Source organism: Heterocephalus glaber, unplaced genomic scaffold, assembly GCF_053883595.1.
Source record: "Heterocephalus glaber isolate CG9 unplaced genomic scaffold, H.glaber_assembly_v1.0 deba00001606, whole genome shotgun sequence".
Lineage (NCBI taxonomy): Eukaryota > Metazoa > Chordata > Mammalia > Rodentia > Bathyergidae > Heterocephalus > Heterocephalus glaber.
This window is the reverse complement of record NW_028258377.1, coordinates 10863792-10880629: the sequence shown is the minus strand read 5'-3', so window position 1 is coordinate 10880629 and position 16838 is coordinate 10863792. Positions and strand designations below refer to the sequence as shown.

General features: G+C 36.6%; 1 protein-coding gene across 1 annotated transcript; it reads right to left on the bottom strand.

Annotated features, from left to right (window-relative positions):
- Nucleotides 1–416: 416 nt before the first annotated feature.
- On the bottom strand, nt 417–12063 carry Lect2 (leukocyte cell derived chemotaxin 2). Its single transcript, XM_004836204.3, has 4 exons — nt 11799–12063; nt 10268–10364; nt 9133–9278; nt 417–708 (listed from the first exon to the last, which is right to left on the bottom strand). Exons 1-4 carry the CDS (start codon nt 11842–11844, stop codon nt 542–544), a joined length of 456 nt encoding a protein of 151 aa, XP_004836261.1. The 5' UTR covers nt 11845–12063; the 3' UTR covers nt 417–541.
- Nucleotides 12064–16838: the final 4775 nt, after the last annotated feature.

Genomic DNA, 16838 nt, shown 5'->3' with positions numbered 1-16838 from the left:
TCTTACAGAATGTGAATGGTGGAAGGACCAGCAAATTCTTATTCACATGAGCAGCTCTCCCCCGCAACCAACGTAAGGATATTGCTGAGAATCTATTAGCTTAACTCAAAAGAAGATTCCAATTTATTTGACTATTAAGTATGTACTACTATACCTAGCATTATAAGTGCCCTTCATTTCTATGCTATACAAAGACATTCAGGCTCTTTTTCACTTTCAGACAGAAAAGAGACTAGTTTCAGAGGTGTCAAAAATCCAGTCTGGACCTGCTTAAATTGACTTGTTCATTTACCTTAGGTCTTTAGGACTTAGAAATCAAAAACATAAAACTACTATAGGTGACAGAAAAAAATCTAAAAGCACCACAAAATTAGTTCACACACGAACATCAAAGTGACAGTGAGTTGAAATCAAAATTCAGTTTTCTTTCTTGCATTTATTTTGTTTCTTTTCAAACACAGATTTCTTCAGATGTAGAACATGCGTCCCAGTTTTTAAGAAGATGGCTTCTTATTGATAAGATCTGGTCTTTGTCTTCTGCTTACAGGTAGACAGTAGGATCGCTCAAGTCACAGTTCTCAATGTGTACATGTGACTGTATGCCAGGATAAACTTTCTGCAATGGCAATAGGGTTCCAAGCTTGTCTCCCTTCTTGATGGAACCTTTGTACTTAATTGGCTTAATGTAGAAAATTTTGACACAGAAACCTAGAAGAAAGTAAGTATAATTTTTCATTACCTGGTCCTCAGTAGTCTTGATTCAGAAAATTAAAACATACTTATAAGAACAAATGGACAAAAATATACAAAAAATAAGTTGAGTGAATTCAGGAAAGAAAATTGCAGAATTCTATTAAAAAAGAAAACTAAGCTCTGAGCATGGTATGCATGCCTATGTCCCAGTTCTGTGAGGATCACTTGAGTGCAAGTTCAAGACCAACCTGGGTAACCATGTTAAGACCTCATCTACAAAAAGAAAGGTGAAAATTACAAGATGCCAAAGATAGAATAGATCAAGTAAAAATTAAATAGAGGTATTGAAGAATAGTACCAGGAGAACATTAGGTCGTGGAAAATTGATCCAAAACAATGTCAACTCCAAGATATAGTCTAATAAAACTACTGGATTTTAAAATTTTTTTAAAAATGGGCTGGGGATTAAGCTCAGCGGTTCCACTGCCTGCCTTGCAAGCACAAGGTCCCGAGTTCAATTCCTAGTACCAAAAAGAAAAAGAAAGTGGCTGGGTATTGTGGCACATGCCTGTAATCCCAGCACTCGGGAGGCTGAGGCAGGATTGCCTTGAGTTTGAGGCCAGCCTGGGATACATAGTGAGTTTAAATCAGCCTGAACTACATAGAAAGACCTTGTCTCAAAAAAAGAAAAACAGAAATAATAAGTACAGAAATACAAACTTTGCTAAATAGCAAAAGTCCCCAAGTAGAAATAGTTAGAATAATGCAATAATTGTGAGATAATAGGATAGTGTTGGAACCAAATATATGAGTCATATCCATAAAAGTGAATAAGCTTAACATGTCTATTTAAAATTTTCCAGTTGACTTGAAATGCAAAACCCAATTCTATGCTATATGGAATAAAACAAAATGATTGAAAAGGTTAAAAACAGAACTAGACGATGATTTGCCAAGCAAATGGAAGCAACAAGAAAGCAAATATTCTGGTCCTGTTACCAGAGAATGGAATTCAGGCCAAAAAGGATTAAAACAAAACTAAGGTGGACAGTATATAATGACAACTGCTACAGTTCACAAGGACAATATAACAGTTATAGCCCTCCATGCATTAAATAATATAGAACCCATCTATATAAAACAGAAATTACAGGAGATTCAGGGAGAGATAGAAACCCACTAATAAAGGGAGATTGGCACTAGTGTCAGTGCAAACAGGGCAACTGAGCAGAATGAAAACAAGGCCATTGGAATAGGCTGTCCACTATGGTAACTACAAGTTACATATGGCTACTTAGCACTTCCGTAGCCAAGGTATGGTTGAAGGTAAAATACACAGTACATTTTGAAGACTTAGTATAGAATATTTAAAATGTCTCAATTTTTATATTAAATTGAAATAATATTTTAGAGATTGGGTTGGATAAAATACTAAAATGGGTTCCACACATTTCTTTGTACTTCTTTCATAAGGCTACTAGAAAATGTTAATTATATATATTGCTTATATTTCTGTCGAACAGTGCTACTATAGAAGCTCTAAAAAAACTCAGTAAGTTAGGGCTCATGAATGTGTATTAAAAGATGTGCAGGACCTCTACACTGAAAACAACTACTAACATAACAATGAAAGAAGACCTAAAAGAACAGAGGATGTAAGATGTTCATCAATAGGAGGATTCATTACTTCAAAGATACCAGCCCTTATCAATTTGATCTATATATTCACTACAAAGCCAACCAAAGCCCTAGCAGGATTTTTGCGGAAATTGGCAAACTGGTTCTGTAACTTATTTGGAAATGGAAATGACCAGGAATTGCCAAAGCAATGTGAAAAAACAAAGTTGAAAAACTTCTACTGCCAGATATCAATATGTATGTTAAAACTATTGTCATTAGGACACTGGAAACCCAGACTGACAAATTGATGAAACATAATAGGGCAACAGACCCACAATCCCTCAGATCCTGATTTATGACCAAAAAAATATTGCAGAGCAGTAGAGAAAAAAGTCTTGTCCAGTTAATGTTGCTGAGTCAAAAATCATATAGATCTAAATATAAAAGGAGAAACAAAACTTGAAAACCTAAGAAAATACAGTCCTGCCTTTGGGGTTGGCAGATGGGTCAAACTTTTTTTAAAAATGTTATCAAAAATTATTATTAAATTTGATCACATTAAAAATAAAAATTTCTAGGGCCGGGGACTTAGCTCAGTGGTTCCACTGCCTGCCTCGCAAGCACAAGGTCCCAAGTTCGATCCCTGGGACCAAAAATAAATAAATACTTCTATTAAAAAGATATCATTAAGTGAAAAGGCAGGCCACAAAGTGGGAGAAAAAATTAAATTTTGAGACAAAGCACTCATATCCAGAATAAATAGCTTTTACATATCAATAAAAACACACTCAAATAAAAAATAGGATGTTTGAGTAGATACATTGAAAATGCATCAGTACTTTTTGCTTGGTATATTTCTCTGTGTTCTAAGTTTTATCATTTTGAAAGAAGTACAAAACTGAAAAGACACAGAGGACACCAGACCACCAGACCAAGATACTGAGTCCCGCTGCTCCCGGCCCAGAGGTAGGGCCTTCTGATCCACCGTCCCACTGCTCCCGGTCCACAGGAAGGAGCCTCCTGGTCACCATCACTCCCGCTGCTCCCAGCCCAGAGGAAAGGGCTTTTGGGCCACCTTCTGTCCCACTGCTCCTGGTCCAGAGGAAGGGGCTTCCTGGCCACCATCCCTCCCGCTGCTCCCAGCCCACAGGAAAGGGCTTTTGGGCCACCATCCCTACCGCTGCTTCTGGCCCCTGTCCCACCTCTCACAGCTCAGGGGAGGTAATCCATGCAGGCGCTAACAGCCCCCCACCCCAGTCAAAATGAGAAAACATGTAAATAAGTCTCAAAACCAGACTTCCAGATCACCTACAGCAACCCCAAAGGGAAATGAGATGAAACACTCTGATACTCAACCACCTGGACCCACTGAACTGGCAACAAAAGGGGATCTGGAAAAAATGAAATCAGAAATAATTTCTCAGATGACAGGAGAAATTGTGCCCCTAGTGCAAGACATGATTAATAAATCTAGAGAGAAGCTCAGGAACATGATGGAATCCCAACATAGGAAACAAATGGAATCCATAAAACAGATGCAAATAGATTTCCAGGAGATGAAAAACTCCATTGAAAGTCTACACAGCAGAATGAGCCAATGTGAGGACAGAATTTCAGATATAGAAGATAAGATTGCAATTAGGGACCAAGAAAAGAAAAATTGCTTCAAAATTATAAGGGAACATGAGAAATCAATCCAGCAGCTGCTAGATGATGCAAAGAAGAATAACATAAGACTGACTGGGCTCAATGAAGAAACAGGAGAGAGTGGAGATGACATTAAAAATCTCTTCACAGAAATAATGGCAGAAAACTTCCCAGGCAGGGGAAAAGAGCTTGACATACAGATAAGTGAGGCATATAGGACTCCAAATAGCCTTGATCAAAAAGAATCTACACATAGGCATATAATTGTTAAGATTCCAGAAACACAACAGAAGAACAAAGTTCTACAAGCAGTCAGAGAAAAGAAACAAATCACATACAAAGGAAAGCCCATCAGAATGACAGCAGACTTCTCAACACAAACCATCAAGGCAAGAAGAGCTTGGAGTGACATATTCCAAGCCCTAAAAGAAAACAGCTTCCAACCCAGATTGATGTACCCTGCAAAACTATCTTTCAAAATGGATGGAGAAATAAGATACTTTCATGACAAAGAGCACCTTAGGAACTTCGTGAATAAGAAAACAGCACTCCAAAAAATTTTACACAATAGTCTAGGAACAGACATTGAGGATCACAACCTCAGGAAGCAAAGCAGAATGAACCCATCTGGCATGATAAGAAATTAAATGTAAAGAGGGAGAACCCAACAAAAAGAAAAAGTCATGGCAATGAAAAGTCAATACGTTTCAGTTATAACTATCAATGTTAATGGTCTCAATTCACCAATCAAAAGAAATAGACTGGCAGAATGGGTCAAGAAGCAAAATTCAACAATATGCTGCATACAAGAAACACAATTTAAAAGGAAACTCAGACTGAAAGTTAAGGGGTGGAAAACAATACTGCATGTGACAGGAACCCAAAGAAAGGCAGGAGTAGCTATCCTCTTTGCAGATCAAGTAGATTTCAAAGCAACACTGATTAAGGGAGATGAAGAAGGACACTACATCCTTGTAAAGGGAAGAATCCAAGAGGAAGAGATGACAATCATAAATATCTATGCACCAAACACTAGTGCACCCAACTATATAAAACAAATACTAACGGACATGAAAAGTCATATATGCACTAATACAATTGTAGTAGGGGACCTCAACACCCCACTGTCACAAATAGATCAACTAGACTAAAAATAAGTAATGAAATACTAGAACTCAATCGAACCCTTGAACAAATGAACTTAACAGATGTTTACAGAGTCTTCCACCCCACAAAATCAGAATACACATTCTTCTCAGCTGCACATGGGTCATTCTCAAAAATAGACCACATACTCACACATAGAACATGTTTAAGTAAGTGCAAAGGAATTGAAGTTATCCCCTGTATATTATCAGACCGTAGTGCGATGAAATTGGAGATCCACAGCAAAAGAAACTCAAAAAATTTCATAAACGCATGGAAATTGAACAACACACTTCTGAATAACCAATGGGTCACAGAGGAAATTAAAGAAGAAATCAGACATTTCCTTCAATTAAATGACAATGACAATACAACATATCGGAATCTATGGGACACAATGAAGGCAGTCTTACGAGGGAAATTCATAGTGGTGAATATGCATATTAGGAAAACAGAATGAGCCCAATTAAACAACCTGATGCTGAACCTCAAGCTTCTAGAAAAAGAAGAGCAGGACAACCCCAAAGCTCATACAAGGGAGGAAATTATAAAGATCAGAGGAGAAATCAATGCAATGGAGACTAAGAGAACGATACAAAAAATCAATGAAGCCAAGAGTTGGTTCTTCGAAAGAATCAACAAAATGGACAAACCCTTAGCCAACCTTGTCAGAAAAAGGAGAGAAAAGGCCCAAGTCCATGCAATTAGGAATGGAAAGGGTGAAATGACAACAGGCCCAGCAGAAATCCAGAGGATCATCAATACCTACTTCCAGAACCTATATGCTAATAAGATGGACAACACAGAAGAAATGGACAGATTCCTAGATACATAAGAATTACCAAAGTTGAACAAAGAAGACCTAAAAATTCTGAACAACCCAGTATCAACCAATGAAATTGAAAATGTATTAAAAACTTATCAACTAAGAAAAGCCCGGGCCCTGATGGCTTCACTGCTGAATTCTACAAGACATTTAGAGAGGAACTGCTGCCACTGCTGTTTAAACTCTTCAATGAAATTGAAAGGGAAGCAATACTCCCAAATTCATTCCTGGAAGCAAGCATCACCTTGATCCCCAAAGCAGAGAAAGACCCAACCAAAAAAGAGAACTATAGGCCAATCTCACTAATGAACATAGATGCAAAAATCCTTAATAAGTTAATGGCAAACAGAATGCAGAAGATCATCAAGAAGATCATACACCCTGATCAAGTGGGATTCATCCCAGGGATGCAGGGATGGTTCAATATACGAAAAATCAATCAATGTAATACACTATATCAATAGAGCCAAGGACAAAAACCATATGATTATCTCCATAGATGCAGAAAAAGCATTTGACAAAATCCAACATGCATTTATGATAAAAACTCTACAAGAAATTGGAATAGATGGTCTCTACCTCAAACTGATACAAGCCATCTATGAAAAACCAACAGCCAATATCATACTAAATGGTCAAAAACTGAAATCCTTCACACTCAAATCAGGAACAAGACAAGGATGTCCACTATCACCACTCTTGTTCAATATAGTTCTGGAAACATTAGCTATGGCAATTAGACAAGAGAAAGAAATAAAAGAAATAAAGATAGGTAATGAAGAAGTCAAATTGTCATTATTTGCAGATGACATGATACTCTATATAGAAGACCCCAAGACCTCCACCAAAAGTCTTCTAGACTTAATAACCAAATTCAGTCAAGTAGCTGGTTACAAGGTCAACACACAAAAATCAATAGCTTCCCTCTACGCAAATGACAGACTCACTGAGAGAGAAATAGGGCAAATAATTCCTTTCACAATAGCATCGAAAAAACTGAAATACCTAGGAATCAACCTAACAAAAGAAATCAAAGACCTCTTCTCTGAAAACTATGGCACTCTGAAAAGAGAGATTGAAGATGATATCAGAAAATGGACAGACATCTCCTGCTCCTGGGTAGGAAGGATTAATGTAGTGAAAATGGCCATACTTCCAAAACTGCTATACAGATTTAATGCAATTCCAATTGAGATCCCAGCAAGATACTTCATGGACCTTGAGAAAACAATCCAAAAATTCATTTGGAACAAGAAGAGACCCAGAATAGCAAAAGCAATTCTAGGTAACAGAGACATGGCAGGGGGTATCACAATCCCCAACCTGCAACTCTACTACAAAGCTACTGTGATAAAAACAGCATGGTACTGGCAAAGAAACAGACCTGAGGACCAGTGGAACAGATTAGAAGATGCAGAAACAACACCAGACACACTCAGCTATCTCATCTTCAATAAAGGAGCCAAACACCCTCAGTGCAGGAAAGATAGCCTCTTTAAGAAATGGTGCTGGAAAAATTGGGCTTCAACTTGCCAAAGATTAAAACTAGACCAATATCTCTCACCATGCACTAAACTAAAATCAAAATGGATTAAAGATCTAAATATTAAAATAGAAACTCTGAACCAGTTGGAACAGAGGTTAGGTAGAACCCTTGAAGACATCAGTGTAGGAAAAGGTTTTATGAACAAAACCTCAGTTGCCTGTGAACTAGCACAAACAATCAACAAATGGGATCTCTTATTATTAAAAGGCTTGTGCACAGCAAGAGAAACCACCAGCAGTGTGAAGAGACAACCCACAATGTGGGAAAAAAATCTTCACCTGCTCTTCCTCAGACAAAGGTCTACTATCTCAAATCTATAAAGAACTTAAAAAGATCAGACTTCCCAAATTTAAAGACCCAATCTGAAAATGGGCATCTGAAATGAACAGACATTTCTCAGACAAAGGAATAGAAATAGTAAATAAATACATGAAAAAATGTTCAACATCACTGGTCATTCGAGAGATGCAAATGAAAACAACACTGAGATTCCACTTCACTCCAGAAAGAATGGCTGCTATCATGAAATCAACCAATAACAAATGCTGGCAGGGCTGTGGGGAAAGAGGAACCCTGCTCCACTGCTGGTGGGAGTGTAGATTGGTGCAAGCTCTGTGGAAATCAGTATGGAGATACCTCAAAGAACTAGGACTGGAAGTCCCATTTGACCCTGCTATTCCACTGCTGGGGATCTTCCCCAAAGAATTAAAAGAATCATACCACAGTGATATATGTGCACCCATGTTCATAGCAGCGCAGTTTGTAATAGCTAAAACTTGGAAACAGCCCAAATGCCCATCAACTGGAGACTGGATAAAGAAAATGTGGTTTTTTGAATAAAATGGAGTACTACTCAGCCATAAAAAATGAGAAATTAGAGACATTTATAGCTAAGTGGATGCACATTGAGGCGATACTCAAGTGAAATAAATAGGACACACATGTATAAATACTGAATAGTTTCTGTGGTGTGAGAAACTGAAAGTGTAAATAAGGACTAAATGTATAATAGGTAATGTGAAATAGGAAGAAAAGGGGCAAAGGGGAAGGAAGTGGGAGGGCTAGGGGAAAGGATAGAAGCAAATTGGATTAATACGAGAAAATGGAAAAATGGGAACAAAATCTTTGTAAATAGGGAGGAATGGAGGGGTTGAAGGGAGGGCTGGGCAAGGGTGAAAAATAAGAACCAAGAGAGATTATGTAAAGTTGCAAATTTCCAATGATGAATGTCATTATATTGTATACCTAAAATGTACCAATGATTAGAATGAATAATCGATAATGCAAAATAGGAAGAAAAGGTCCAATGGGGCAGAGGTAGTGGGAGGGGCAGGGGAAAGGAAAGAAGGGAAAGGAAAAATGCTGAGAAATGGAAAAAATGGAAATAAAGTCTTTGTAAATAGGGAAGGGTGGAGTGGGTGAAGGGAGGGCTAGGAATGGGGAAAAAATAAGAACCAAGATGCATTATGTAAAGGTACAATTCCCAAAGAGAAATGTAATTGCGTTGTATACCTACAATGTACCAATAAAAGAATTTATTAAAAAAAAAGAAAAAGAAGTACAAAACTTCTATGTTTGAAGAAACCTGCATTAAATTAAATAAGCATCCACATCTCCAGTGGGTGTCCCAGATCTGTACAACCACCTCTCTTACCTCTTCCCGATAGCCGAATACCATTATTGATGGAATTGTTTTTTTTAAAAGGTTTCTCCTGGCCCACAATCATGCCAGTGAATGGTGCATACACAGTAGATCCATCAGAGCACAGAACATCTACACCTTGGTGAGTCCTCTGATTTCTAGGATGTAAATAATGAGCAGATTGAGAAGCTGCCTTGGGGAACTTTACTGCCAGGAATGTGGTGTTAGCCCACTATTCACACCCTAGAGCATCAGAAATTGAAGCTTCCAGGACATTTGGGGTGTTGCAGGATTCCCCACCCGTTTAGCTCAAGTTTAACCACTCTCTGTAGGTAGTAATGACCGTATTGTAAAGATTAAAGCATTTAAACTAGTATTTGGCATGTGGTAAGCCTTAAACAAATATTAGCTATTACTATTGTATGATATTTTGGGGAAATGAGACAGTATAATTAAGTAAATTTTATAGCTATCTGAATCTTGACCCCCTTCAAGACCATTTTGAAAAGAATTGCCTTTTTATGAGAATATATCATGAAAGTATTGCATATTACCCTAGCATTTTATTTTTCTCTCAGTGAAAAGTCACTGTAAACATCAGTGACTGGTACTTTAGTATAGTGAGTGATACCTCCTGAATTTATTAAACTGTAGAGACAAATGCAAAATTAGGATGGAGATCAACCTCTAACATTTAAATTCCAGAGGCTGGGTCAGTAGCAGCATGATTGGTAGGAAGAGGATCCAAAAGCTTGAATTCAGGTGTAACCTTCACTATCTCCAGCTGGGCTTAATGGGACCTTTAACCCTTTGGGATTCAGTTCAAGTTCCTCATCTATAAAATGCAATAATAGTGTTTGAGTTTTCACCTTTGGAAAACCAAGTGAGATAAGTCATTGTGTGAAGATGTTGAAAGGGAAAACAGGGCATTCATCTGTTCCCTTTTCTTTTCCTTAGTTTGTGATCTGTCCCCAATTCAGAGTTCTTACTTAAAGCAGAGTTCTCTTTAGAAGTCACTCCAAAGATGATAACATTACACATATCTCTGGGGCAAGAACAAAGGGCAAGGCAGTATAGGGTGAGATCACTAAGAAAAGAAGTAAGGAGCCAAAGAGGTTGATAGTTTGTCGGTTATGAAACCCCATACCTTTGAGCAGAGTACTGTCCACACCCATGGCTGTCACACATCCGGATCTCATTGGAAGACTTGCCTGCACATATATTAGCCCATGGCCCAGCCAGTGCTAAAACAAGAGAAACATGACAGCCTTAGGTATCTCCAATAATCTCCAGGAGATCCTGAGAAGTCTATTTTCTGTAGTTTTCTTCTAATTTTCTGTAGTTTATTGGGAAGGTCTTACAAAATTTTGTATCCTAATTCACATGTAAAATTGGCTTTTTTCCCTGGCTACAGAATTCTGCTATTTGTTTATAAGCATTAATCTCTATCATTAGCTATACTTTATTTCAGATTGTCCACTAATAAATGGTGTAACTTGTGCTTTTACAATTTCCTCTGCTCACTACCTAGCATAGAAACCACTGTGTTTGGATTAAGCAAAAATAAATAGCACAGCTCAAAGAATAAGTATGAAATAACCTTGAAGTGCCTTGCGGTTAGTTCTAATAAATCTAAATATTTGAATTAAAGGCAAAATATACTCTCAACTAGCCAAGTTTGTTCAACACTGAATCTCATATTTTCAGACATAGAAAAGGAAGATTCTAGAAATACACGTAATTTGAAATGTCAAACCATATAAGCCTAAGGTGAAGTCAGAAGAGAGGTGGGGAAGGGAGTTGAAACAATTACATGAAAAGTTATGAAGCAATAAAACAAAGAGGAGGGGTCTCTCAGTGTATATCGTGCAAATTTTAAGTACAACTTGTGTCTTTAATATTGTTAGTTGTCTTTTTAATTGATAACTTGTCAATTGAAAAGAATTCCTGATTTCCAATGTTAACATTCAAAGGAATAGAGTTAACAAATTCAACCTTTCATTTTGAAACAAACTAACAAAAAGGCAAAAACAAGGCTACTAATTCAATGATTGATTTTATTTAATGACATTTTACTCTCCACTAATACATATGCTATGAAGAGCAGCTACAGAATATGACCATAAAGCATATGCAATGTAACATGGGTGTCAAAGTCTTCCATCGTGGAGCTAAGCTTCAAATCAACATGTCATCAAATATAATCAAATATAGTGCCACTGCTTTGGCAATTAGTGGTATTTATCTTTGAGAACTGAGGCATATATTCAACAATTTATTAATCTATTTGTTTTCTTTCCTATTATGAGGATTAAATTAGGGAAGCATTCCCTTTGTCATAATCCATATGAGCCTTTGCATCAGTAATTTTCTAAATCCAATTATTACACAACTTGTTTTTCATTTTCTAGTTTTGTTCCAATTAAATCCCAGACCACGACTGACTTTTCTGAAAGTCTTCCCACTCCACTTTTATGTTTTCCTCATTAAAGAACCAAAATATTAAGGTGGAAATGATTGAGAAATGCCACCCAATACCATATATCCTTCCTATCCCACTTTGATAATTAATAGACAAATTTCTGTTGTGATTGTGCTACTAATGACTTTAAAAATCTACCCCTGAAACTAGTTCTTTTTTAATTAGCCAAGATTCTAAAATTATACCTTTGACTTACCCATGGAAATCAAAGCAGCCAAAAGGAGGACTCTTATGAAAAACATCTGATTTTTGCTTTCCTTGTGCTTCTGCCTCTAATTAGAATTGTCACCACACTCTCTTTGAAGAATATTGAAGTTTGAATGAATATTTTCTGGCTATTTAGCCTTGGAATTTTATATCTTTCATTTCTTTAGTGTGATACACAGAGAGTGTAAGAGAATGGAACAAGTCAAAGTCTAATATTCCATGGAATTTGACTCACATGTAAGACTGATGTAAAAGCCTTTGATCTGAAGAAGCCAGTTTTATTGGAAATACTGACTAAATATTAACAGAAAATGATAAGGTGAGGTACAGATTGTTGGTCTTTGGGGCTGTAGCTGGCAGAATATACATGTAGAAATGGCATATTTAGTACTGGTAGTAGATCTTTTGTTCACTTGGGTGGCATATAGTTCAGAAGAGAATTGACCATTAATAATGTATGATCTTCCATAACATTCTTTATCTCTTAAGTTTTTTTATTATCAATTCAGTTGCCTATCATGTGTGTAACATTTGCAGATAATTTTAACATTTTGAAAAAAATTATTTTGAATGTGATTTTAAATGTCTGTTCATTTGAATGATGAAAAATTAACAACATCCAAAGCATCCATCAGTAGGGAAAAGATACATGATCATGATATAGTCACACAATGAAGTATAACAGTTTAAATGAAGACAGTCTGCACATATTAACACAGATTTGTAAATATACTATTGAATAAAAAGTGATTTTAGAATGGTATTGATAGTATATTAGTTATTTAAATCTTGAAAATAAAGTATTGCATGAATATTGCATATACAGTAAGTGTACAAAAATATGCATGGACTAACTTTAGAATACTAGTTACCTCTGGAGAAGGGAGAAATAGGACAGTGGAGATATAAAGAGTACCTAAACACCAGAATATTTTATTTTTTCAAAGTAAATAAATAAAACACCTAGAGATCAGCCTAACCAAGAAGGTGAAAGACTCTGTGATGAAAATTATCAAACATTGAAGAAAGAAACTGAAGATCCTAGAAGGTGAAAGGACCACCCATGTTCGTGGATGAGCAAAAATAATATTGTTAAAATGGTCAGATTACTGAAAGCATTCTATATATTCTATGTAATTACCATCAAAATTTTGGTGGCATTCTTGTGAAGAATGTCTAATGTGAAAATTAGAAAAAATTCCAAAATTCATATGGAAACACAAAAGACCAAGAATAGCCAAAGCAATCCTAAGCAAAAAGAACAAGACTGGAGGCATCACAATACCCAATTTCAAATTATACTACTAAGCTACAGTAACAAAAACAGCATGGTACTGGCACAAGGAATAGAAATATAGACCAATGGAATAGAATACAGGACAGAGAAATGAATCATTATAACTACAGCCATCTGATTCTTGACAAAGGGGCTAAAAATATATGTTGGAGACAAGATAGCCACTTCAACAAAAGGTGCTTGGAAAACTAGATTTCCATAAGCCAAAAGTTGAAATTAGAATTCTATTTTTTACCTTATACAAAAATCAATTCAAAGTGGATCAAAGACCTAGGTATAAAACCTGAAACTTAGGAACTACCTAAATAAAACACAGGAGAAACACTTGAAACTATAGATATAGGCAAAGACTTCCTGAATGGAAACTCTAAGAGTACAGGAAATATTAACAAGATGCAACAAATGAAACAACATCAAATTAAAAAGCCTTTGCACAGCAAAGGAAACAACAGAAGAAACAGGCTTCAGAATGGGAGACAAAAAAATCTTTGCCAGCTACTCTTCTGATAGAGGATAAATACTTAGAATATATAACAAATTAAAATGCTTAAGGCCAAATAGTCCAATCAATAAATGTGCAAAGAAATTGAACAGATGCTCCTCAAAAGAGAAAGCACAAACGACCAGTAAGGACATGAAAAAATATTCATCCTCTTTAGCCTTTAGGGAAATGCAAATGAAAACTACATTGAGATTCCATCTCACCCCAGTAAGAATGGCTATCATCAAGAATACAAAAAATAATAATAAATAAAGGCTGGCAAGAGTGCAGAGAAATAAAATGAACCCTTCTACACTGTTGAGTTGTGTGTAAATTAGTATAGCCACTATGGTAGTCAGTATGGACACTCATCAAAAAAACTAAAAATAGAACTACCCTATGGCCCAGATATACCACTCCTTGGTATATAATTGAAGGAATTAAAATCAGTATACTATAGGGATACCTGTATATCCACATTTATTGTGATACAATTCACAATAGTGATATGGAACCAGTCTAGGTGCCCATCAACAGATGAATGGATAAAGGAAATTATATGATATTATTCAGCCACAAAGAAGAGTGAAATTATGTCATTTGCAGGAAAATGGGTGGAATGGAGATCATTGTGTTAAGTGAAATAAGCCAGACACAGGACAGGTATCACATATTCCTTCTAATATATGTGATCTAAAAAAAAGATATGAAACTATTACTAGATAAGAGTAAGGGAAAACAAGGAAGGAGAAATGGTATAAGGGAGGGTAGTAGGGGGATGGATATGATCAAAATATATGCATTGAAACCCAGTATTTTGTAAAATACTAATAAAAATAATATTTTTTTAAATTGGCAGACTGGGGATTTAGCTCAGTGGTTCTGCCGCCTGCCTCGTAAGTGCAAGGTCTGAAGTTCACTCCCCGGTACCAAAATAATAATAATAGTAATTATTATTATTATTATTGGCAATAGCTTCAGGACATGGGGATTGTGGCCCCAGATCTTTATGTTGTCTGCATCCATACCCCTGCCATGTCTCATCAGGGCCAGAGGAGACTTTCTCAACCCTTGATTTTGGTTCACCTATGTGGCTTTGATCATAAATGAGGCAGAGGTGACAGTGCATCATTACAGCCTGGGCCCTGTACAGCTTGTGGGGCCTTTGTCTTTATGCTGGCCTCCTTATGTTCTGACAGCCTCTGAGGAGCTTATTTCCAGACTAATCTGCCCTAGGAAGAAAATGAGAGATCTGAGGAGCAGCGCCACCCCAGTGGAATCCAGCTCAGCACACCCTATGGAGATGTGAGCAATAAGAGGGAGTCACTTGAAGGCACTGACACTCAGTTTGGTGTATTATGAAGTGTTAAATAAACTATGCCAGTTAGATTGTACATTAATTTTGACTTCATAAACAACCCTTCAAGGAGGCATGCAGTGTGTAGAGTGCAGAATGCCAATGCACTGAATTTATTAAAGAACTGAGTCGATGTACTGAAAAAAAAATAGATCACTGGAATAAAACAGGAGATTTCAAAACAGATACCAGTGTATACAGTGTGTAATATATAACAAAAGTACCACTTCAGACCATTAGGGGGGAAAGTCAACCGTAAATAATATTGACAACATTTGGCAAGAAATAAGATCTTTATCCATATATCAAAGTGAGCCAAAGATGTGTATGCAAAAAGAGAGAGGAAAGGAGGGAGGCGAAGAGGAAAGCAGGGAACTAGAGAGAGGAGGGGAGAGGAGAGAAGGAATCAAGAGCAGAAAAAAGGAAATTGTAAATTTTGAAGTTCACAAATTATGAATGATTTTTAATGGTCTTGGGATAGGTTAGACCTTTCAAAGTATGTCCAAAGCCCTGAAACTATGAAGGAAACATTGGCTAATGAGTTTTTGTAGCAATAAACTCACTTCTACAAAACAAACAATGTCCTAGTCAGAGTCAAAAGACAAGAATCTGGGGAAATATAACACATACAACATGACAGATAGGGACTTATTTCCCTAATACACTGAGAAGTCTTAAAAAGTAAAACATGTAAACAAGCTGGTACAAAAATATGCAGATGTCAACAGACTTTCATTAAAAAAAAGAAATACAAGTTACCAATATGCATTTGAGAATTTGTTCCATTGCACCCATAGTGGAGATTATATGCACAGGACCCTAGGTTCAATCCCCAATACCCCCTCACACACACAGAGTAAACTAGACAGAGGCATTGCTTTTTACCTATCAAATTGGCAAAGCAATGGTATGTGGACACAGGCACACTGAAAGTATGTTTAACCTTTTTAGAGGACAATTTGGCAGCACCCCTCAAAACCTTTGCTGCAGCAATTTTATTGCTTTTCCACCTGTGGCCTGCTTCCCTCCTCTGTTTTTCTGCCTTCAGTATTAACCTTTTCCCATTCATCTTTCTCTCTGAAGCCAGAGCAGTCCTCTAACCTGCTGAGATGGTAGAGTATGAAATAGGATCTGAGCAAGCATCATCAATGGTGAAAAGCTGATGGGGAACTTTATAAAGAATGGATCTGGTGGCAACATCTAGTCAATTTTACAATTGTAGAGGGATGGGGAGCACTTTGTGCTTCCTGGTAAAATGCACAATGCTACCTATAAATACTCATCCAAAATTGAACTTGATGAAGGGTTTAGCTCTGCCTACCAGTGTAGAGGAACTTCAGGGTATAGGCAAGCAGGTGAAAAGATACCACAGGAATGCAGTCAACTAAGTGCAGACTGGAAATTTCTGGGGGTAAAGAACTTGGTTTCTTCCACAACAAATTCTGAGGAAAAGAAAAAAGAGAGGAAAATTTGTATTTTAAAAGACTTATGAGATTGATCAATAAAATGCATTGTATAGCTGCTGTTCAGACTGTGATTCAAATAAGCAAATTGGAGAAAGAAATCATAACACTGACTTTTTAACACTCTTTGATGATATTAGGAATTATGTATAATTTTAAGCAGAATGCATAATGATTTGTATAGCCATTAGCCTTTAGAAATACATGCTGAAATATTTATGAATGTGAAATCATCGTGATGTCTCATATTTATTTCAAAATAATGCAGGAGTCTGGAAAGCAGGGAGCATATATAGATTAAACATGCTATATTTAGTAATTATTGAAGTTAGATTATAGGTACATAGGAGATTATACTATTCTCTCTAGTTTGCTCATTTTGAAGTCCACATTCCAATTGTGAGGCCCTTGCTCTACTGGGAATGAATGTT

Excerpts from the sequence above, each read along its gene's own strand:
- Lect2 (XM_004836204.3), bottom strand. The coding sequence starts at position 11,844 with ATGTTTTTCATAAGAGTCCTCCTTTTGGCTGCTTTGATTTCCATGG. Across the intron at positions 9,279-10,267 it reads GGACAGTACTCTGCTCAAAG|AAATCAGAGGACTCACCAAG; the intron begins GTATGGGGTTTC and ends TTTACATCCTAG. Across the intron at positions 709-9,132 it reads TATTCGGCTATCGGGAAGAG|GTTTCTGTGTCAAAATTTTC; the intron begins GTAAGAGAGGTG and ends ACTTTCTTCTAG.